The 23,469-nt window shown below is 44.3% G+C and overlaps 1 protein-coding gene and 1 long non-coding RNA gene across 24 annotated transcripts in view; one reads left to right on the top strand and one right to left on the bottom strand.

Annotated features, from left to right (window-relative positions):
- Positions 1 to 611: 611 nt before the first annotated feature.
- On the bottom strand, positions 612 to 21,968 carry LOC112427150 (uncharacterized). 7 transcript variants are annotated; one of them, XR_011609421.1, is made up of 4 exons: positions 21,595 to 21,923; positions 20,985 to 21,294; positions 13,948 to 14,542; positions 12,064 to 13,133 (listed from the first exon to the last, which is right to left on the bottom strand). It is a non-coding gene; the product is annotated as an uncharacterized lncRNA (long non-coding RNA). The 7 variants fall into 7 exon arrangements; XR_011609424.1 differs by lacking the exons at positions 12,064 to 13,133; positions 13,948 to 14,542 and adding an exon at positions 612 to 722 and having other exon boundaries at positions 21,595 to 21,967; XR_011609420.1 differs by lacking the exons at positions 12,064 to 13,133; positions 13,948 to 14,542 and adding an exon at positions 3,749 to 3,888 and having other exon boundaries at positions 21,595 to 21,965.
- Positions 21,499 to 23,469, top strand: part of LOC105484227 (peroxisomal biogenesis factor 5) — a 31,453-nt gene continuing 29,482 nt past the window's right edge. For 3 of the 17 annotated variants that reach the window (XM_071072278.1, XM_011745688.3, XM_011745678.3), the window contains exons 1-2: positions 22,475 to 22,598; positions 23,210 to 23,372. In XM_071072278.1, coding sequence (XP_070928379.1) covers positions 23,226 to 23,372 — 147 coding nt within the window. In that variant the 5' untranslated portion in view covers positions 22,475 to 22,598; positions 23,210 to 23,225. Of the gene's footprint in view, positions 21,660 to 22,239; positions 22,380 to 22,473; positions 23,064 to 23,136; positions 23,373 to 23,469 lie in introns of those variants that run through there. The other 14 variants (XM_024793562.2, XM_011745681.3, XM_011745690.3 and 11 more) reach the window with 9 other exon arrangements.

Raw genomic sequence — 23,469 nt, 5'->3', positions numbered from 1 at the left:
AGGATTGTATAGGTAACCAAAGGATTATAAAGATTACAATTCAACAGCCACCTTGAGATGGTTTAAGCCTGGGTGGCTTAAATCAGGGGTCCCCAGTCCCTGGGTCACTGATCAGTATCAGCCTGTGGTCTGTTAGAAACTGTGCTAACAGCAGGTGAGTGTTAGGTAAGCAAGTGAAGCTTCATCTGTATTTATAGCTGCTCCCCATTGCTGGCATTACTGCCTGAGCTTTGCCTCCTGTCAGAGCAGAGGCAGCATTAGATTCTCATAGGAGCATGAACCCTGTCATGATCTGCGCACGTGAGGGATCTAGGTTGTGTGCTCCTCGTGAGAATCTAATGCCTGATGGCTTGTCAATATCTCCCATCATCCCCAGAAAGGATGTCTAGTTGCAGGAAAACAAGTTCAGGGCTCCCAGTGATTCTACATTATGGTGAGTTGTATAATTATCTTACTATGTATTGCAATGTAATAATAATAGAAATAAAGTGCACAATAAAAGTGCTTGAATCATCCCGAAACCATTGCACCCTCCAGTCTGTGGAAAAATTGTCCTCCATGAAACTGGTCCCTGGTGCCAAAAGGGTTGGTGACCACTGACTTAGAAAAAAATACATTTATTCCTCACAATTCTGTTGGCTGGGAAGTTCAAGATCCAGGTGTCAGCAGATTTGGTTCCTGATGAGGGCTCGCTGTCTTCCTAGTTGGTAGATATCTATCTTCTTGCACATGGTGGAGACCAGAGAGAGTGAGGATGAGTGCTCATATCTCTTTTTATAAGGAAAGACACTAATTGCATTCATGGGAACTCCACCTTCATGCCTTAATTATCTCCCAAAGGCTCCACCTTCTAATATTAGGTTGGTGAAAAAGTAATTGTGGTTTTTGCCATTTTTTTTTAAATGGCAAAACCACAGTTACTTTTGCACCAACCTAATACCATCAAATTGGGGGTTAGGATTTCAACACATAAATTTTTTAGGAGGAGGGGACACAAACATTCATTCCATAATAGGTACTAAGTTTTTGACCTAATAACCAGAATCTTCCTGAGAAGGTCAAATTGCTTTGCTTAGTGGGATGAACGACTCTACAACTCTGACAAGGTGTGAAACTTAGTATAGAATCAGTGAGGTAAATTATAATATTGTGATGTCAAGTTTAAGATAAATTTTAAAAACCAGTGTGAATTTAAGTTAAACCTCAATTTAAATTGTGTTTTCAACTTGAAATATGTGTTGATTTTAGACTGATGAGTTTTAGTTGAAAGGTATAAGATGCTGCTGAAGCTTATAAGCAGTATTAGAACATTTAGGACAAATCAAACATCTGAGCATGGCAAATCAGGTAATTAGATTTACAAGAGTTGCTTAAGTGATGAGAAAGATTTTGCATATAAGGATTCTACCTTGTCAGGTAATGAAAAGGCATGAGGAAAAAAAATCCAATACATTAAGCACATGAATATGGTTTATATCAGTTATGAAAAATGTACTAACTTTGTAAATAGGACTAATTGCTAACAAAATGTAAATCTGTTTGAGTTAAACATCAATCAAAGAACAAGCGGAAGTGATTTCTTTCAAGAAACAACACTTAGTGCATTTATAGACAGAATTTCAAGATTTGTAATTTGAATTTAAAGCCTTATGCAAAATCAGGTTTTATAATTATAATTTTAGTAAACATTGATAAAAACCCAAGTACCTGGAAATAGTCTTTCTCACACACATTAGACATTAAAAATATTCACAATGACGATTGTGTGTGTGAGTGAAATTTGTATCAGTAATTAGATCAGAAAGAATGATGGAGTCCAAAGAAATCTAAAAGATGGAGAAGAGATGGCCCAGAAAGGACTGGAAACACTAATTTGAGAAGCTTAAAAAAGAAAAAACACAACCGGTTATAGTATTGAAAGCAAAATTTCCCATAATTTAGCAAACCAGTACCTCAAGAAAGTTTGGTTTTAACATGCAGATCGTTTTTTAGAAAGTCTATTTTATTTGTTTTTAATTTTTAATTTTTTTTGAGACAGAGGAGTCTCCCTCTGTCACCCAGGTAGCAGTGCAGTGGCATGATCTTGTCAGCTCCCTGCAACTTCTGTCTCCTGGGTTCAAGCAATTCTCCTGCCTCAGCCACCCAAGTTGCTGGGATTACAGGTGCCTGCCACCATGTCCAGCTAATTTTTGTATTTTTAGTAGAGATGGGGTTTCACCATGTTGGCCAGGCTGGTCTTTAACTCCTGACCTCAGGTGATCCACCCACCTTGACCTCCCAAAGTAGAAAGTCTATTTTAAGCAATTTTATTTTAATTACAGCTAGCTTAATCATACACAGAATTCCTTTCATAAATTCCCCTTCATGAACCTTATCACAACTTACAAAGACCATTTACAACATGCTTGGACTTTTTGACTTGTCTTTACTATCTCTTTCTTAAATAACCAGCCATTTTATTTTCAGTTCTTAAATGTGTTTTGCCTGCAGTGTTTTTTGCTTTGACTTTCTGTTAAGTGTATTTGGGCAATTGTTTAAAGCAGGTCACCTGGTTGTGAGAGCCCTCCCATTGTGTTGACTCTGGGATGCTAGAGTCACATTGTTCTGTGGCTCCAACCAGGCCTTTGGGGTTCACTGTTGGCTTTCCCCTAGATGCTCTGAAGTTATTGGCATTGGTTAGCCCCAGGTACTCTGGAATTTCTGGCATTTGGTGTAGGGATCCTCACTGGCTGATACTCTGGTACTCTGGGTTATTGGCATTTGATATTGTTGGCCACACTCTGAATGTTCCAGGGCTTTCAGCATTCATGTTCCCTCTAGGATTGTGGGTTTGAGGCACACCCTAGGGGGAATATTGGTCTTGCCTTTTCTTGTTTCCTGCCCTAAAGTTTTCATTTTCCATAACAGCATCTTCTTTTCTTATTGTCACTTTATTTGCACTTTTCCTTTTACATTTTGCTTTAAAAATACTCCTTTTGTCATAGTTCATTCACTGGCAAATGCTTCTAACCCACTTTCATAATGCCTTGCTACTTATACTTAGACCTTCTCAGCAGGAAGTGAGAATCTAAAAGGGAAACATAGTAAAAGCCCAGTTCCTTTCCCTTTCACTAGACTTAGAAAAACTATGTCCAGTAGAAATCCTTGTTGGACATGGGACAATGACAAGTATACCAGAGGAATTGCCACTAGGGTTATCTTTTAGGCTATTAGAGCAAATTCAAATTTGGCCTCAAGAAAAAGCAACTCATTTTCTATACAATACCACTTGGATTCGATTCAAATTAGAAAACCAATAGATTTGGCCTAAACATGGTTCTATATGTTATAATAATATTTTACCATTAGACTCATTCTGTAAAGAAGAAAGAAAATGAGAGGAGGTCCCTTGTGTACAGGTTTTTATGGTCCTTTACTGGCTCATGTTACTTCTAAGTAACAGAAAGCTGTGCCTAAGATATCCCCTCCTAGCTGCTCCCCCTAGAAGGCCTATGGTCTCCCTGGAGTCTCCTCAGTCCCCCAGTTCTGAGGGGGTTCCTGCCAGTTCTCTAATGAAGAATTCCACCCAAGGTCATTGGGTACCCATTCCCCTTATCCAGCTACCCCAGCCTATACACCCCTGCTGCCTGAGAAAGTAAGCCCAACCAGTACCACCAGGAGTAGGGCTCCATATCAGCCCCTAAAATCAAACCTGTGTCCACTGAGGGAGGTGCCTGATAGAAATGAGGAAACAGAGTACATGTGCCATTTTCTATGTGTGATTTGGCTTTATACAAGGAAAAATTTGGCCAGAGAATCCAGAAAAATTTACAAAATAATTTGTTAAATAAACCATGTTTTTAAATTCAACTCGTCATGACTTGCAAGTATTGTCATCTGCTTGCTGTGCTGTGGAAAAAAAAGCAGAAGAAAAGGTGTGTGGTTAAGCCAGTGAATTATGATAAGGCAAGAGAAATAACTCAAAGACAAAAATCCCACTGTTTCAGGGTCATTTGTTTGAGACACTCAGGAAATATATCAATGCAGACCCAGACTCCTCAGAAGGGCAAGCTCTCCTGGGTATACATTTTACTACTCAATCTGCCCCTGACATTAGGAGGAAGCTACAAAAAGCAGCAATGGGACTTTAAACCTCTATAAGTCAACATTTAAACATGGCCTATAAAGTTTACAACAATAGGGCCAGGGCAAAAGAGGTGGAAAAAACACACGCAAAAAATAGCCAAAAAGTTAAATTGTTAACAGTTGCTTAAAGTCACCTGCCACCTCAAAATTGCTCATCCCAAGAAAGTGTCACAAGATCAGCATCTGGGATTCCCAGACAAGAGGCCCTGACTTGCTGGCCTCTAGGCCAGAATCAGTGTGTCTACTATAAGCAAAAGGGCCATTAGCAATGAGAATGTCCTAACTGTCCCTGGTGAGATGGGGAAAATACTCCCTGTCAATACCAGAGCTAACCTTCCATTAGTTCCAATTAGTGGCCTTTCTCAAATAAGTATACTGGGGATCTTAGACCCTGACCCAATGGACAGTTTCCCATGGTGGTAGACAAGTGGCTGGCTGAACATTTTTCTTCCATATCTCTGTCGGGAGCAGGCCCTCCAAAATCTGGCTATAAACTTGCCCCTGTTGGAAGCAAGCCCCCCCACAACTGGCCATAAATAAAATATCTGCAGCAATGTAACATGTCCATAATGGCCATAATGCCCAAGCTGGAAGGTTGTGGGTTTACAGGAATGAGGGCAAGGAACACCTGGCCCGCCCAGGGTGGAAAATCGCTTAAAGGCATTCTTAAGCCACAAACAAAAGCCCCAGCGATCTGTGTCTTAAGGGCGTGTTCCTGCTGCAATTAATTCGGCCCATCCCCTTGCTTTCCGTAAGGCATACTTTTAGTTAATTTAATATCTATAGAAACAATGCTAATGACTGCTTTGCTGTTAATAAATATGTGGGTAAATCTCTGTTCGGGGCTCTCAGCTCTGAAGGCTGTGAGACCCCTGATTCCCCACTTCACACCTCTATATTTCTGTGTGTGTCTTTAATTATTCTAGCGCTGCTGGGTTAGGGTCTCCTCGAACGAGCTGGTCTCAGTAAGTGGCGTCCATTTGTGGGGGCTCGAATCCAGGTCGAAGGGTCACTGCAGTGACAGTTGGAATGGAAAACAAGCTGGAGGACACCCGAGTACTCTTAAAGCAATCCCTGTGGTGAGTACGAAGGGGAGCTCGGAAGCATCAAGGTAACAATGGGGCAAGTTTGGGGTCTGGTTCGTTCCACCTTGGAACTTTTTCACACTGATGACAGGGAGGAACAAGAGTATAGTGAGGTAACAGAAGAGGTTCCAGAGCATGCTTATTTGACAGCTGAAGCTAAAGTGGCAAAGGAAGGAGAGGTTCATCCCTACCCTGTGTCTGCACCCTCTCGTTATTTTGAAGAAAATGACCCCCCAGATCTTTCTTTTCTGGAGGACACTGGGCGGAAAGTAGTTGCCCCAGTGACTGAGCCGTGCCTTGAGTGACTGCTCTTAGTTCTATTCAGGCAGGAATTCAGCAAGCTAGACGAGAGGGTGATTCAGAAGCTTGGCAGTTCATTGTTAGAATATACCCTCCAGATCAAGAGGGAAATACTATAGCTGCAGTTGAGCCTTTTCCTTTTAAATTACTCCAAGAATTTAGACAAGTTATTCATACTAAAGAATAATGTAGAAAAAAATCAGCGAGTCAGGCCACCAGGTAGGGGAAAAAAGAAAACTGTTGAGCCTGAAATATGTCCAAAATGTGAAAAAGGAAAACACTGGGCTAGTCATTGTCACTCTAAGTTTGATAAAGATGGGAACCCGATTTTGGGAAGCACCATGAGGGGCCTGTCCTGGGCCCTGTTCTAAACCAGGGCATTTCTAACTCAGGCCATTCCCTCACCCTGTACAATGTCTGTCCCCCGCCACAGCCGGTAGCGCCGCAGTAGATTTATGCTGCACAAAAGCTGTGAGCCTTCTGCCTGAGGAACCCCCGCAAAAGGGCCCAACAGGAGTCTGTGGACCCTTGCTGGCAGGGACAATAGGATTACTTTTAGGAAGGTCTAGTGTAAGATTAAAAGGTGTACTAATACATACAGGAGTCATTGATTCAGATTACAATGGGGAAATTCAAATTGTTGTATCTACTTCTGTTCCCTGTAAAGCAGAGCCAGGAGAGCACATAGGACAGTTCCTGATTGTGCCATATGTGGGAAAGGGAAAAAGTGAAATTAAATGAACAGGAGGATTTGGAAGCACAAATAAGGCAAAGCAGCTTATTGGGTAGATCAAATTACTGATAAACATCCTACCTGTGAAATAACTATTCAAGGAAAGAAATTTAAAGGTTTGGTAGATACAGGAGCGGACATTTCAATCATTTCTCTACAGCACTGGCTGTCCATGTGGCCAATTCAACCCACTCAATTTGACATAGTTGGAGTTGGTAAAGCTGCTGAAGTATATCAAAGTAGTTATGGTGTGCCCCCCACTTCTCTGGGAATTGTAACAAACTATCTTTTCAGTGGCAATCATTTCCTGATCTGTTGGATTTACCATACCTAAAAATAATAAAACCAATTAAAACCTTATCTATTATGTGTGTCAGGCACAGTTCTAGGTCCTGGAGATCCAGCACTGAGCCGGCTGAAGTCCCTGCTGTCATGGGGCTTACATTCTTTTCTTGCAAAGCCCTTAGGGAAAACTCTAGTGGGTCATTTGCTGTGGGATGAAGCAGGTGGAAGAGTCAGCAGGTGAATAGGTTCCCTGTTCTCTCAGCATCTTGAAGAGGGGTTGTAGAAGGCTCCCTCTTCCTATTGCTGTGACTTTTAGGCGGCAAGTATAGGTGGCTTTGTGGCCTTGACAGTCTGAGTTTGAGTGCTAATCATTTACCGCAGTAGCTAGGAAAGCATGAAGCCCAGCATTTAGAGACCTTGGAATATACTGAGATCAGGCATTACTTTTCCTATTTGGAGGAGAGGTTGGAAAGCCGTTGGTCACTAGGGAAGTTGAGTTCTGTCTGGAGTGGCATGTCCTGCTGGGAGAAAGACGATGATGATCTTCGCATCCCTCCAAGCTAGCCTCTTGCCAGGCGACTGGAAGGAGCGCCCCAGGTAATTCACCAGACAATCCTGCTTGTCTCCCACATTCTTAAAGTTACTGAGAATGCTTGAGAATGTGTTTAGCACAGTTCCTGGAACAGGAGTACTACCTAAAAATGTGAGTTACTGCTATAACTTCAGTTATTGTCATTTTTTTCTACAATACTGTGCAGAAGGGGGCACCTACACCCAAGAATAAGGATGTGAGGAGGAAGGAGACCCATGCTTCCAGGACTCATGCATGGAATTATGACTTATATGACTATATCATGACATACCATCTACTGATACCATCCCTCTTTAATTTTAGCCGAAAATTTTTAGCAGGTGCTAATAGGTGCTACCCTGAGACACGTAATGTATCTTGCTCACCCTGTCATCAGCCAAGGTCTGCAGAATACAGGCTGTGTGTAACCAGTGGTGTGTACTATCTCCTCTGTGTTACAGAAATGTGGGAGGAAGGGTACTGAGCTGGCTAAATTCTGCAGCAACAGGCAGTAGGAAACATACTCTACTTTCATCTGAAGAAGTCCAGTAATACTTTTTTTAAAAAATAGACTTTATTTTTTAGAGCTGTTTGGGGTTCACAGAAAAACTGAGCAGAAAGCACAGAGAGTTCCCATATACCTCCTGTCCCCACCCCCAGACTTCCCTACTCTCAATATCTCTTACCAGAGAAGTACATTTGTTACAATTATGAACCTACATTGACCCATCATGGTCACCCACAGTCCATAGTTTTCAGTAGACTTCACTCATTGTGTTGTAAGTTCTATGGGTTTTGACAAATGATTGTGTTCACCATTACAAGGTGGCTTCACTGCCCTAAAAATGCTCTGTCTTCCACCTACTTATCCTTCCTCCCTGACCTCCACCCCTTGGCAACTACTGATCTTTTTGCTGTCTCCATAGCTTTGCCTTTTCCAGAATGTCATACAGTTGGAATCATATATTACAAAGCCTTTTCAGATTGGCTTCTTTCACTTTGTAATATGCATTTAAGATTCCTCCATGCCTTTTAATGACTTGATAGCTCATTTCTTTTTATTGCTGAATAATATGCCATTTTATGAATGAACCACAGCTTATCTGTTCCTCTACTGAAGGACATCTTGGTTCCCTTCTTCAACTTTTGGTGTTTATGAATAATATTATGCAAAGGTTTGTATGGATATAAGTTTTCAACTCATTTGGTTAAATACCAAAGAGTGTGATTGCTGGAACATAGGATAAGAGTATGGTTAGTTTTGTAAGAATCTGCCAAACTGTCTTCCAAAGTGGCTGTACCATTTTACATTCCCACCAGCAAGAAAAAAGGGTTCCTGTTGCTCCACACCCTTGTCAAACTTTGATGTTGCCACAGTTTTGGATTTTGGCCATTCCAATAGGTGTGTAGTGGTCTCTCATTGTTGTTTTAACTTGCAATTCTTAATGACATATGATGCTAAACATCTTTTCATATGCTTATTTGTCATCTGTATATCTTCTTTTGTCTATTCAGATGTTTTGTCCACTTTCAAATTGAGCTGTTTGTTTTATTACTGAGTTTTAAGTTCTTTTAAAATTTTGGATAACAGTCCTTTATCACATAAGAGTTTTTCAAATATTTTCTCCAAGTTAGTAGCTCGTCTTCTCATTCTCTTAAAGTGATACTTTTTAGAATCAATGAATGTGGTGGAGGTCTCACAGGAAGCCATCTTAGGCAGCTGGGTGGGAGCAGCCTGCTTGAAAAGGCTCCCGTGGACAGTAAGTATGTGTGTGTGGTGGTGGTGGGACTGGTAAGGTTAAGCCCTGGGAGGGGATTTACAGATAATACAAACATCAGAGTAAATACCTAAATAATAAGGAATTATAAACAATAAGAAATTAAGGAATTAGCATGAGGACTTGTGCTCAATAGGTGCCTAATACACACTTGTTGAATTATTGAATTAAAATGGACAACGAGACTGGCTTTTATAGAGGGCATTTGACACTACTTACTACATGACAGTCACGGATTTTATTTTATTTTTTTATTTTAGGGCAAAATTTTAATAGAGTGTAATCCTGAACTCTTCCACTTAGAAAAAACAAAACCTTAAAATTACTGATTGATTCAATTTATGGAAAAATTAATCTGTAACAAAAACTTGCCACTGAGTGCAAAGGCACCACCTTTTTTTTTTTTTTTCCTGAAACCCACTTTTCTCTCTCTCTCTCTCTTTTTAAATTGTATTTTAAGTTCTAGGGTACATGTGCACAATGTGCAGGTTTGTTACATATGTATACATGGACAGTCATAGATTTTAGAGACAGGGACTTTTAGATATCTGTTGTGCAGTCCCTTCAGATTGTAGATGAGAAAATGTGGTGAATGTCAAGGTGAAGTTACGGAAACTCATAGATGGTGAATATAAGTAACTGGTTGGGCAACTCAGGTTTCATTTGTTTAGCTAATGCTTATTCCAAAAAACAACGATATGATGTTTCTTCAATCGTCAAACATGTTAGAAAACTTAAGCCTATTGTATTGACCCATATTTTTGCTTACTGCATTTTTCCTTATTTCATGTTGTTTCAAAGTTCCTTCTTTTATTGTTTCCTTTCTGCTTTAAGAACTTCCTTTAGCTATTCACTCAGGATAGGTCTGATGGGGACAAATTCTTTTCATTTTCCTTAACTGAGAAAGTCTTGATTTTCTCTCCATTCCTGAAGGATATTTTCAGTGGGTGTGGTGCAAAATAATGTCCCTCCCAAAGATGTTCATGTCCTACTGTCTGGAACCTGTGAATATGTTAGGCCACATGGCAAAGAGAAATTACAGTTGAAGGTGGAAGTGATTAATTGGCCCACCTTATGTTCTTATTGTTGAGTTTTAAGAGTTCTTTTTATATTTTGGATAACAGATCTTTATCACATAGGAGTTTTGCAAATATTTTCTCCAAGTCAGTGGCTTGTCTTCTCATTGCTGTTATAAAAATTTTTCACAAACTAAGTGGCTTAAGAAAAGTTATTACTGGCTGGGTGCCATGGCTCACGCCTGTAATCCCTGCACTTTGGGAGGCCAAGGCAGGCAGATCACAAGGTCAGGAGATTGAGACCATCCTGGCTAACACGGTGAAACTGCGTCTCCACTGAAAATACAAAAAAATTAGCTGGGTGTGGTGGCAAGCGCCTGTAGTCCCAGCTACTCGGGAGGCTGAGGCAGGAGAATAGTGTGAACTTGGGAGGCGGAGCTTGCAGTGAGCCGAGATGGCACCACTGCACTCCAGTGAGACTCCAACTCAAAAAAAAAAAAAAAAAAGTTATTACTGCATTCTCTTGGTAGTAGAGGTCCTGGAGATTATCCTCCAGGATATGGAGAGAGAATGTAGAGATGATTCTGGATTATCCAAGTGGGCCCAATATGATCACTGAGGTCCTTATATGTGAGAGAAGGAGGCAGCAGGGAGAGAACCAGACGGATGACAGTAGTAGAGGGGTTTGGCCAGACATTGTGCTGACTGAAGACAGAGGTAGGTGCCATGAACCAAAGAATCAGGTGGGCTCTAGAAGCTGGAAAAGACAAGAAAACAGATTTCTCCCTACCATCTCCAGAAGGAACATACCTCTGCCGACACCTCGGTTTTAGGGGTACCCACCTGGCTATTGGGGTGTCTTGTTATAGCCTCATGAGGGAGGAAGTCTAGACTTCCCTCTTGGCCTTTGCTGGGTGTGTGGTTAGGGGCACAGTTTTAAATTTGGTGTTTAGCTAGAATGGAGTGGTTATTGTCTAGAAGTTTCTGTCTTGGTAGGCTGCCCCCCTTCTTACCCTTTGGTTAGAAAGAGCAGGCTTTTATTGGAATTTATTTTGTCTGGGTATGTTGGTGTTTCTGGGTTGCTGGCCTTTGAAGCACTCAGTATGAGATATGTGAGGCAAAAAGGAAACCCATGGGACTCATTACCATGTTGTTTCTTGGGTCCTGTGGTCCCTAGCCAGTCTGCCTTCTTTTCTACACCTTTTAGAGTCTTCTTACGTTTGGTTTACATATAATGCTCAGGGTTTTAAGTTGTACTGAATGGGGGGAATAGAGAAAAGTGTGTCTACTCCATTTTTTCCCAAAGCAGGGTCTTTCTCCAAACACACACACATGCGTGCGCACACACACACACACACAAACACACAGACACGCACACAGCTTATCTGTGTATGCTATAGATATTTGGTGAAAAAATCCTGAAAAGGGAGCAAAACCACTCATTTGGGGAAATATTCCCAAGTAAAAAAATCTTGCTTTCTTTTTTCCTTCCTTCCTTTTCTGTGTGGGGACAATCAAAGGGTTCCCAGCTGGATTTGGCAAGGGTGACATATTCTGAAACTTCTCTGGATTTCAAAAGTGGTGAGATTCTACTAGAAGCAGGATGCTATGGTCCAAATGTTTGTGTCTGCCCCATAGTTCATATGTTGAAATCCTAACCCCCAGTGTGATGGTATTAGGAGGTGGTTAGGAGGCTTTTGGGAGATGATTCTGTCATGAGGGCTCTGCCTCATGAATGGGATTAGTGTCTAGATCCCAGAGAGGTGGCTAGCCCTTCCACCATGTGAAGATGCAGCAAGAAGGCACCATCTATGAGGAAGCAAGAACCTCACCAGACACTGAATCTGCGGGTGCTTTGATGGGACTTCTCAGCCTGCAGAACTGCGAGAAGTAAATGTTTATTGTTTATAAGCCATCCAGTCTAAGGTGTTTTTTTTTTTTTAGATGGAGTCTTGCTCTGACACCCAGGCTGGAATGCAATGGCATGATCTTGGCTCACTGCAACTTCCACTTCTGGGGTTCAAGCGATTCTCCTGCCTCAGCCTCCCAAGTAGCTGGGATTACAGGTGCTTGCCACCATGCCTGGCTAATTTTTGTATTTTTAGAGACGGGGTTTTACCATCTTGGTCAGGCTGGTCTCAAACTCCTGACCTCAGGTGATCCACCCACCTCAGCCTCCCAATGTGCTGGGATTACAGGCATAAGCCACTGTGCCCCGGCCCTCAGTCTAAGGTATTTTATTATCGCAGCCAGAACAGACTAAGACATAGGTGTAAAGACAGTGTGTACTACAGTCCTTGCTGCTATCTGGCAGCATTCTCTACTGGGTGGCCTGGGGTGGAGTTAAGATGATTTGTACCCAAACCTAGGTGCGTAGTGCTTGGTATACCTGGGTATCTAGATATCACTACTTTGAACACTTTTAAAGCAAATTAAGATTTCTTCAGGTCTATTTAGATGGTCCTGGCTTTGGGATTTGCTGCATTTCATCACATATACTGCTTTCATCCTTTGCCAAGTTGTCTCTGCCAATGATGACTATGAGGGCTGCAAGGAGGGATAGGTAATCATAACAAACAAGCCCTTCCAAATGTACATGTGTAAAGATTGTAACTTGATTTGCAATTTCCAGAGCATGGAAACTTCTATTACTCTGCATCTGATGTTATTCAAAAACTAAAGAATCAAATCAGATGGGGTCATCCCCCATTTCCTACCTGTCTTAGTTTGTTTTCTGTTGCTATAACTGAATATCACAGACTGAGTAATTTATGAAAAATAGAGGTTTATTTAGGTCATAGTTATGGAGGCTGGATAATTTATAAGGAATAGAGGTTGATTTAGTTCATGGTTCAAGAGTATGGTGCCACTATCTAATGAGGGCCTTCTTGCTACATCATAACATGGTGGAGGGCATCACATGGTGAGAGGGCAAGGGCAAGCAAGCCAGAGAGAGCTTGCTTTTATAACAAGCCCACTCCCATGATAGCGACATTAATCACATTAATCCACTCACGAGGGCAGAGGGGTTAACTTTCTAACACATTAATATTTTGGGGGCACATTCAAACCATAGTATTACCCCTCCTCCAAACAAAAGGAATGTAGACTTGAACACTTAGAAAATAAAGAAATTAGGCTGGGCGCAGTGGTAATCCCAGCACTTTGGGAGGCCAAGGCAGGTGGATCACCTGAGGTCGGGCGTTCGAGACCAGCCTGACCAACATGGAGAAACCCCATCTGTAATAAAAATACAAAAATTAGTGGGGCGTGGTGGTGCATGCCTGTAATCCCAGCTACTTGGGAGGCTGAAGCAGGAGAATCGCTTGAACCTGGGAAGTGGAGGTTGTGGTGAGCCGAGATCGTGCCATTGCACTCCAGCCTGGGCAACAAGAGCAAAACTCTGTCTCAAAATAAATAGATAAATACAAAATAAAGAAATTCATTTATCCAAATGAAGTTGTGAAAGAAAGTAGCTGTACCTAAATGAGATGATAATAACTAGGTTAACTTGAAACTCATGACCGGGCACGGTGGTTTACACCTGTAATCCTAGTACTTTGGGAGGCTGAAGTGGGTGGATCACTTGAGGCCAGGAGTTCAAGATCAGCCTGGCCAACGTGGTAAAACCCCATTCTTTTTTAAAAAAATACTACAAAAATTAGCCTGGTGTGGTGCGCATGCCTGTAATCCCAGTTACTTGGGAGGCTGAGGCACTAGAACTGCTTGAACCAAGGAGCTGGAGGTTGCAGTGAGCTGAGATCCTGCCATTGCACTCCAGCCTGGGAGATGAAGTGAGGCTCTGTCTCAAAAAAAAAAAAAAAAAAAAGGAGTTGTAACTCATGACTTGGATATCATTACCAAGTGGAGGAAATTTCCTTAGGGATCCATGACACAGCAGGCAGAGCTCAGCTCTAAAACAGGGCTGAGAGTATTCATTTGTGACTCAGCCTTGTCTTGGGGATATGTCTATGTCTTGAGTCTTAGTCTCAAATCTCTGACTTTTAAGTATCTACACTGTAGTTCTAAATTTAACCCAGTAAACTTGACTTACCTGAGTCAGTAAATTTGCCTTGCAGAGATGTGTAAGTGACATTATAAGTTAAAATGTTTGATGTTTTAGAGAATCTGATGGATTAGCCTTTGATTTGGAAAGTAATGTTTTAGACTTGGGCAACCCCCTTTGGGTCCCCTCCCATTGTATGGGAGCTCTATTTTCACTCTGTTAAATCTTGCAACTGTACACTCTTCCAGTCCGTGTTTGTTCCAGCGCGAGCTGAGCTTTCGTCTGCTGTCCACCATTGCTGATCGCCACCGTTGCAGACCCGCTGCTGACTTCCACCCCTCCAGACCTGGGAGGGTGTCTCTGGTGCTTTGATCCAGTGAGGCACCCATTGCTGCTCCTGATTGGGCTAGAGGCTCACCATTGTTCCTGCATGGTTAAGTTCCCAGGTTCGTCCTAATCAAGCTGAACACTAGTCGCTGGGTTCCACGGTTCTCTTCCATGACCCATGGCTTCTAATAGAGCTATAACCCTCACTGCATGGCCCAAGTTTCAATTCCTTGGAGTCTGTGAGGTCAAGAATCCCAGGTCAGAGAACAAAGGCTTGCCACCATCTGGAGAGTAGTCCACCACCATCTTGGGAGGTCTAAGAACAAAGACCCGCTGGTAACATTTGGTGGCCCATACAGGGATTCTCCAAAGAGGGGAGTAATATTGGACCACTTTCGCTTGCTATTCTGTTCTATCCTTCCTTAGAATTGGAGGAAAATACCAGGCACCTGTTGGTTAAAAACAATTAGCGTGGCTGCCGGACTTAAGACTCAGGTGTCAGACTTTCTGGGAAAAGGCTTTCTAACAACTCCCAACCCTTTTGGGTTGGGAGTGTTGGTCTGCTTGGAACCAGCTTCCACTTTCACAATATTCCTGGGGGAAGCCGAGGGCTGAATAGAGGCAGAAAGGTATCATCCTGAACTCCGGGCATTGGCCAGTTGAGATCATGGCATAGCCAGAAGTCTCTACTCAACAGTTGCCCATGCATGTGCCTCTACCTTTCTTTCTGATCCATACATCCTGGGTCCTGACCATGACTTTCTTGTAAGTGTAGCCCCAAAATTCTCCTTACCCATGAATCTACTTCTTCCGATCCCTGCCTCCTAGGTACTAATGCTTCAGACTTTTACTTCCTTTCCCAAGTATTAGAGCAAGTTGTATCTCCAAAGAGATCTAAGGAAGCTCTATGCTGCATCCTTAGGCACCTAGGCTATGAACCCTGGCAGTCTTGCCCCTGGTGTCCCTCCCAGTTTAGGTATACAGCTCTCGACATGGGCAGTTATGTGGGACCCGTTCCCCACCACCCTTTCCAGGGCCTTAAAACTGATGACCCAGTACTTTAACAATTGGAACTGGGTCTATGACAACATAATAGATCAGGATGAAAATGAATTGAGTAAATTAAAGGAAGGCGCATATTCCTGTAGTGGCAAATGGGGGCAACGAGCGAACATCCTTCCTCTGTGTTCCTAAAATCCATCTACCAAGAGAGAAATTATTTCTCTCACAGCTTCGCCTAGTGATCCTATGTAAGTCAATACTATGGGAAGGACAACATAGCACCCAGAAGTTTATTAACTGGACTTTAGCACATAAAACCAGCAAGCCCATCCTTTTCTCCTCGCTCCCCTTTTCATAGGAAAGAGGCACATAGGATAAACAGGATCCATTTCTCATATTTCATACCCAAAAGGACTTAATCCAGGGCAACAAAAAGTTTAACATTGATAATTAGGGCATATTCCTACAAAGTAAAAGAAGGACAAAGTTCCTAGTAGGCAAAAACTCAATACTCAAAAGGTTACCTACACCCTCTCTGAAATGAATTTGCATAGGAACCCATCAAGATGGGGCAACTGGGTTGTTATGAAATTAGTCAGGAACCTAGCCTAGCTCTAGAACTCACCCCTGAGTGCAAAGGCAATGTTGGGCACGCTGGTAAAGGACCACTAGAATCCAGCAGCCCCGACCCCTTTCTTTATGGTCAAGAAAAGTGGGAAAAGAGGTGCAGGACTGCTACATCGCTGAGCGTAAATAATCCGATAAGCAGAGGTCCATGGGTGGTTGTGCACTCTGGAAAGGAATAAGCCTTAAGATCATAGAGGATGCTCTAAAACTAATGCTCATTGGAAAATGACTAGGGGTGCTGGCATCCCTACGTTCTTTTTTCAGATGGGAAGCTTTCCCCCCAAGGCAAAAACACCCCTAAGATGTATTCTGGAGAACTGGGACCAATTTGATCTTCAAATGCTAAGAAAGAAATGACATATTCTTCTACAGTACCGCCTGGCCACGATATCCTCTTCAAGCGGGAGAAACCTGGCCTCCCGAGGGAAGTATAAATTATTACACCATCTTATAGCTAGACCTCTTTTGTAGAAAAGAGGGCAAAAGGAGTGAAGTGCCATATGTGCAAACTTTCTTTTCATTAAGAGACAAGTTGCAGTTATATAAAAAGTGTAATTTATGCCCTATAGGAAGCCCTGAGAGTCTACCTCCCTACCCCAGCTCCCCCCAACTCCTTCCCCAACTAATAAGGACCTCCCTTCAACCCATATGGTTCAAAAGGAGATAGACACAGGGGTAAACAATGAACCAAAGGGGCCAATATTCCCCGATTATGCCCCCTCCAGGCGGTGGGAGGAGGATAATTTGGCCCAGAGTGCATGTACCTTTTTCCCTCTCAGATTTGAAGCAAATTAAAATAGACCTAGGTAAATTCTCAGATAACCCTGATGGCTATGTTGATGTTTGACAAGGGTTAGGACAATCCTTTGATCTGACATGGTGAGATATAATGTTACTGCTAAATCAGACACTAACCCCAAACGAGAGAAGTGCCGCCGTAACTGCAGCCTGAGAGTTTGGCGATCTCTGGTATCTCAGTCAGGTCAATGATAGGACGACAACAGAGGAAAGAATAATTCCCCACAGGCCAGCAGGCAGTTCCCAGTGTAGACCCTCACTGGGACGCAGAATCAGAACATGGAGATTGGTGCCACAGACATTTGCTAACTTGTGTGCTAGAAGGACCAATGAAAACTAGGAAGAAGCCTATGAATTATTCAATGATGTCTGGTATAACACAGGGAAAGGAAGAAAATCCTATTGCCTTTCTGGAGAGACTAAGGGAGGCATTGAGTAAGCACACCTTGCTGTCACCTGACTCTATTGAAGGCAAACTAATCTTAAAGGATAAGTTTATCACTCTGTCAGCTGCAGACATTAGGAAAAAACTTCAAAAGTCCACCTTAGGCCCAGAGCAAAACTTAGAAACTCTATTGAACTTGGCAACCTTGGTTTTTTATAATAGAGATCAGGAGGAGCAGGCAGAACGGGATAAACGGGATAAAAAAAAAGGTTACCACTTTAGTCATGGCCCTCAGGCAAGCGGGCTTTGGAAGCTCTGGAAAAGGGAAAAGCTGGGCAAGTTGAATGCCTGCTTCCAGTGCGGTCTATAAGGGCACTTTAAAAAAGATTGTCCGAATAGAAATAAGCCACCCCCTTGTCCATGCCCCTTATGTCAAGATAATCACTGGAAGGCCCACTGCCCCAGGGGATGAAGGTCCTCTGAGTCAGAAGCCACTAACCAGATGATCCAGCAACAGGACTGGGTGCCCAGGGCAAGCACCAGCCCATGCCATCACCCTCTCAGAGCCCTGGGTATGCTTGATTATTGATGGCCAGCAGGTTAACTGTCTCCTGGAGCAGCCTTCTCAGTCTTACTCTCCTGTCCCGGACAACTGTCTTCCAGATCTGTCACTATCCGAGGGGTCCTAGGAGAGGCAGTCACTGGGTACTTCTCCCACCCACTGAGTTGTGACTGGGCAACTTTACTCTTTTCACATGCCTTTCTCATTATGCCTGAAAGCCCCACTCCTTTGTTAGGGAGACATACTAGCAAAAGCAGGGGCCATTATACACTTGAACATAGGACAAGGAACACCCGTTTGTTGTCCCCTACTTGAGGAAGGAATTAATCTTGAAGTCTGGGCCACAAGAATGCCCGTCCTGTTCAAGTTAAACCAAAGGATTCTCCCTCCTTCCCCTACCAAAGGCAGTACCCCCTTAGACCCGAGGCCAACAAGGACTCCGAAGGATTGTTAAGGACCTAAAAGCCCAAAGCCTAGTAAAACCATGCAATAGTCCCTGCAATACTCCAATTTTAGGAGTACAGAAACCCAGTGGACATGGAGGTTAGTGCAAGATCTCAGGATTATCAATGAGGCCGTTGTCCCTCTATACCCAGTTGTACCTAACTCTTACACTCTTCTTTCCCAAATACCAGAGGAAGCAGAGTGGTTTACAGTCCTGGGTCTTAAGGATGCCTTTTTCTGTATCCCTGTACATCCTGACTCTCAATTCTTGTTTGCCTTTGAAGATCCTTTGAACCCAATGTCTCAGCTCACCTGGACTGGTTTACCCCAAGGGTTCAGGGATAGCCCCCATCTATTTGGCCAGGCATCAGCCCAAGACTTGAGCCAGTTCTCATACTTGGACACTCTTGTCCTTTGGTATGTGGACGCTTTACTTTTAGCAGCCCGTTCAGAAACCTTGGGCCATCAAGTCACCCAAGTGCTCTTAAACTTCCTTGCCACCTGTGGCTACAAGGTTTTCAAACCAAAGGCTCAGCTCTGCTTACAGCAGGTTAAATACTTAGGGCTAGAATTATCCAAAGGCACCAGGGCCCTCAGTGAGGAACGTATCCAGCCAATACTGGCTTATCCTCATCCCAAAACACTACTAACTGTTGGATGTGCCTCCCCCTGCATGTCAGGCCATACATTTCAATGCCTGTATCTTTAACCTCCTTGTTAAGTTTGTCTCTTCCAGAATCGAAGCTGTAAAACTACAAATGGTTTTTCTAATGGAGCCCAGATGCAGTCCATGACTAAGATCTACTGCAGACCCCTGGACTGGTCTGCTAGCCCATGCTCCTATGTTGATGACATCAAAGGCACTGCTCCTGAGGAAATTTCAACTGCATGACCTACTATGCCCCAATTCGGCAGGAAGCAGTTAGAGCGGTCATTGGCCAACATCCCCAACAGTACTTGGTTTTCCTGTTCAGAGCGGGGACTGAGAGACAGGACTAGCTGGATTTCCTAGGTCGACTAAGAATTCCTAAGCCTAGCTGGGGAAGGTGACTGCACCCACCTTTAAACATGGGGCTTGTCACTCAGCTCACACCTGACCAATCAGGTAGTAAAGAGCTCACTAAAATACCAATTAGGCTAAAAGCAGGAGGTAAAGAAATAGTCAATCATCTATTGCCTGAGAGCACAGGGGGAGGGACAAGGATTGGGATATAAACCCAGGCATTCGAGCTGGCAGTGGCAACCCTCTTTGGGTCCCCTCCCATTGTATGGGAGCTGTTTTCATTCTATTAAATCTTGCAACTGCAAAAAAGAAAAAAAGTTTTAGATTTATGACTTTAAGAGGATTAAGAAAATTGAATAAATGTGTATAAGTTTGATTTATTAGATTTAAAGGGTTGAATAAAAATTTAGAAAGGTTTTGCCTAGTAGTGTTGTTTGCCCTGTCAGGTATTTAAAATATGAATATTAAATGTCACATAGTTAAAAATATTAGGAAATTTGACTTTTATTTCTAAAAAGCAAAAGTACAGTGCAGTGTTTAAGAGCATGGACTCTGGAACAAGACTGTGCAGGTCAAAGATCCACAAACTATGGCCTGGTCCCTGTTTTTGCATAGTCTGCAAGCTAAGAAGTATTTGACATTTTTTGGCTGGGCACGGTGGGTCACACCTGTAATCCCAGCACTTTGGGAGGCCAACGCGGGTGGATCATCTGAAGTCAGGTGTTTGAGACCAGCCTGACCAACATAGTGAAACCTCATTCTACTAAAAATACAAAAATTAGCTGGGCTTGGCGGCATGAGCCTGTAGTCCCAGCTACTCGGGAGGCTGAGGCAGGAGAATCGCTTGAACCTAGGAGGTGGAAGTTGCAGTGAGCCGAGATCACACCACTGCATGCTGGCCTGGGTGACAGAACAAGACTCTGTCTCAAAAAAAAAAAAAAAAAGTATTTGACATTTTTAAATGGTTGGAAAAACATCAAAAGAAGAATAATATTTTGTAACATGAAAATTACATAAAATTCATATTTCAGTGGTCATAAAAAGCATTACTGGAATACAGCCATGCTCATTTGTTTAGGTGTGGCCTATGACTGCTTTCCTGCTCCAACAGCGGGGTTGAGTCACTGTGACAGAGACTATATGGACTACAAAGCCAAAAATACTGACCTTTGAGCCCTTTACAAAGTTTGGTGACCCTGGTCTGGGTTCAAACCCCAGCTCTGCTATTTATTAGTATGACCTTGGGCAAGTCACTCAACTTCTCTGTGCCTCAGTTTCCTCTTTTGTAAAATGGGGGATAATAGTTATTATTAATAACTATTAGGAGGATTAAATAAATCAGTAGTTGAAAAGTGCTTGAAACAATGCCTGGCACACAATCAATGCAATATGTGTCTAAACATGGTAAGATTTAACCTATTGAACTTGAATTGTCAAACATTAATTAAGGAATAAGTAAAAATTATTATTTTTATTTTTTAAAAAATTACTACTTTTATGACTAGAATAAGAATTTAAAATTGAACCTGGATTAACAAAATCTAGGGTTTCAAATCCAGAGCTTCAGTAAATTAAATATTAAACTACAAAGTCACCCTGTTAGCCCTTTCCCAGCACCTCTGGGACTGTGGACCAAGTTCTGTGAATGATTCTATGGCCCAGGAGATCAAAGATCTCTAGGGTTTATCAGTAAGTCTTCTCTAAGCCTGGGAAGTGGGTGCCTGGAGTTATGCCTGGATTAAATTTTGACTTCCTAGCCGTCTGATTTTGCACAAGTCTTATCTGTAAAGTGGGTCTAGTAGTATCTATTTAATAGGGGTATTAAGAAGATTAAAAGCATTGAGATACACAAAGTGTTTTACACAACGCCTGGATTTTAGTAAACATCAGTTATTATTATTAGCATTCTTCCAAGATCTGCACACAAAGTGACTTACTGCTAATCCGTCAATAAACTCCTAGCAGAGCAGGTTATGTGTGTCGTGATGTTTAAGTGGTACTGGGAAACTTTGGTTGCCGTGACGTTCTGAAATTCTACTGTATCAGATGGGTTCCTCTAAACATTGCTCTCTCTACGGGTCCTGTTTTCAAAAGCATGCACCTTCTGGAGGGCATCTCTTCAGCCTTGTGTGGTTTAGTTTATCAGGTACTAGGTATTTTCCTCACGATGGCAGCCTGAGAACAGGGGACACCCAAGGGCTGGGATTTGTGTTCTCCAGAAGAAAACGGGGCATAGGATTGGGGCGTCTGAAAGAGGGCAAAAAGGCAAGGAAAAGGAGAAATGTTGCACAGTCTTATGGTCTCTCCCCGGCCATTCTGTTCCCCTGAGGTGTCAGAACAGCTTCTCTGTCTTCCCAGGGATGAGTTTACACAGACATTCCCTGTGGGCCCCGCCGCCCCGAGGCCTCCACCTTTGAAATCTGCAGAGCAGCCAGGGAACAAGCCCAGCCCATGGCGCCACCTGCTGCCTGCCTGGCTCTCTGCTCGTGCACCCTGGGCTGGGATGGAACTTCTGTTCGTCTGGCACTACTGCCCTTGCTCATTTACCGGCAGCCCTGGGCCCCTCCTTGCTCTTCTCCGTGACACTAGGACTCCCTTGGTCTTGAAGCCGGGTGAGATTATCGGGGTTTGTTTCCCAATGACTTTGAGGTTTGACAGCAGAGCACATTCTCTGGCAGATGAGGGGGCCTGAGGCTTAGTCTTATTCCTTGATTAAAAGCATTTCTTGTATGTTTGTGCTTCCCAGCCTGGAGTGGTGGGAATAAGGCCGCTATGTTGACTTAGTGGAAGGAAGGGCTGACTCACTGTACACCTTCCCTGTACGTTACTAGCTCGAGATCTCAGGATGCGTTGGACCCTATTTTGGTCTCCGGAATTTGTCATCATTCAGTGCTATTTTCCCCATTATGCAGAGGTGGAGAGGGATTGAGGCGGGGGCGGGCCCCTGTCTCCATGGAGACAGTGACGCTGCCCCGCTAGGGGTTATTTGGAAGTGGGGCAGACCTAGGAGGCTGAAGAAGGCCTCGGACTGAACTCCCCAGTCCCTAGTGTTAGGGCCTTTCTCTTTCTTGTGCTTGGGAACATTAGCCAGCTCCATTTTAGAGGGGAGAACTGAGGCTCAGAAGGGGCAGCGAATCCCCTTGGGTCACAATGCGCCCAAGGGAAGAGGCAGGATCAACTGAGCCTAAGATCTCGCGTCTTAGGCTTTCCCCCAGAACCTGGGAAGCCCTTCTTAGCTCCATTCTTCTTTGAGCTTACCGTCAAACAAATCCTAGGGCCCGTGGCCTTTTTGAGCGCTCCTAGAGTCGACTCTCCAAGACCTGCTCTCTAAGGTGCTCTTCCCCTTTAAGACTCACGGCTCTTCCCGTCAGGCTGCAACGCAGTCTTAAGGCCCCGCCTCTTCAGACAGCTTCCGCTGGGCCTGGGCCGCAGCAGGGCGGTCACGGCCCCTTTAAGTTTGAGCCCCGCCCCCTGACTCCCCGCCCCCCCTTCTCCCCTCCCCCAAGCCCGCACCTGGTGGCCCGGCGGGTCGTGCGGCGCGGCGCTCGGCGGTGAGCGCATGACCCGGAGGGGGCGCGGGACAGCGTCCCTGGGCCCTCCCCACCCTTGCGGTGGTCTCGCGGATCCCAGGGGCGGGGCTGGAGCGGCAGCAGGGCTGGGGAGATGGGCGGTGGGGAGCCGGGAGGGACCGGGCGGAGCCGGGGGAAGGGCTCCGGTGACTTAGGGGGAGGGAATGCCCCTCTGCTGTGCTCACCGTATGCTGGGGCTGCGGGGGCCTGGGTATGGTCGGGCTGTTTTCCCATTCTCCCTTGCCCGGGCAGTGTCCCCGTCCAGCCCGGTTGTTGAAGCGTCCCCGTAGTCCCCCGGGTTCCAGGCCCCTTTGTGGGGGCGGCTGCTGGCCCCCAGCCCATGAGACCGTAGTCGTGGAGGCCGCTGCAAAGGCACAGGCTGGAAGCGGTGGCTTTTGAGGGGGGCGGCAGGAGAGAGTACCGACCTCCCTCGAACTCCTGGCAGAGGTGGGGGTCACAGCAAAAGGCACTGGGGTGGAGGGCGGCCAGTGCGGGGCAGACGCCTGTGTGCCTTCCTCAGGTGCGGGCAGAGTTGTGGGTCTGGGAAGAGTCTGGCTTCGGTACTTCAGTTCCAAACCTCCTGTGTCCATCAGAGAGCTGGCGGTCACCATGGCAATGCGGGAGCTGGTGGAGGCCGAATGCGGGGGTGCCAACCCGCTCATGAAGCTAGCCGGGCACTTCACCCAGGACAAGGCCCTTCGGCAGGAGGGATTGAGGCCTGGCCCCTGGCCCCCTGGAGCCCCAGCCTCTGAGGCAGTGAGTGTTCTTGAGGTGGAAAGTCCAGGTGGTGGTCTGAGGTGGAGGGGCTGTTTGTACATGTTGGTATAACTGCTTTCTCTATTGTGTTGCAAAT

The sequence above is a fragment of the Macaca nemestrina genome, chromosome 10, assembly GCF_043159975.1.
Source record: "Macaca nemestrina isolate mMacNem1 chromosome 10, mMacNem.hap1, whole genome shotgun sequence".
Taxonomy (NCBI): Eukaryota; Metazoa; Chordata; class Mammalia; order Primates; family Cercopithecidae; genus Macaca; species Macaca nemestrina.
This window is presented reverse-complemented; position numbering and strand designations above follow the sequence as displayed.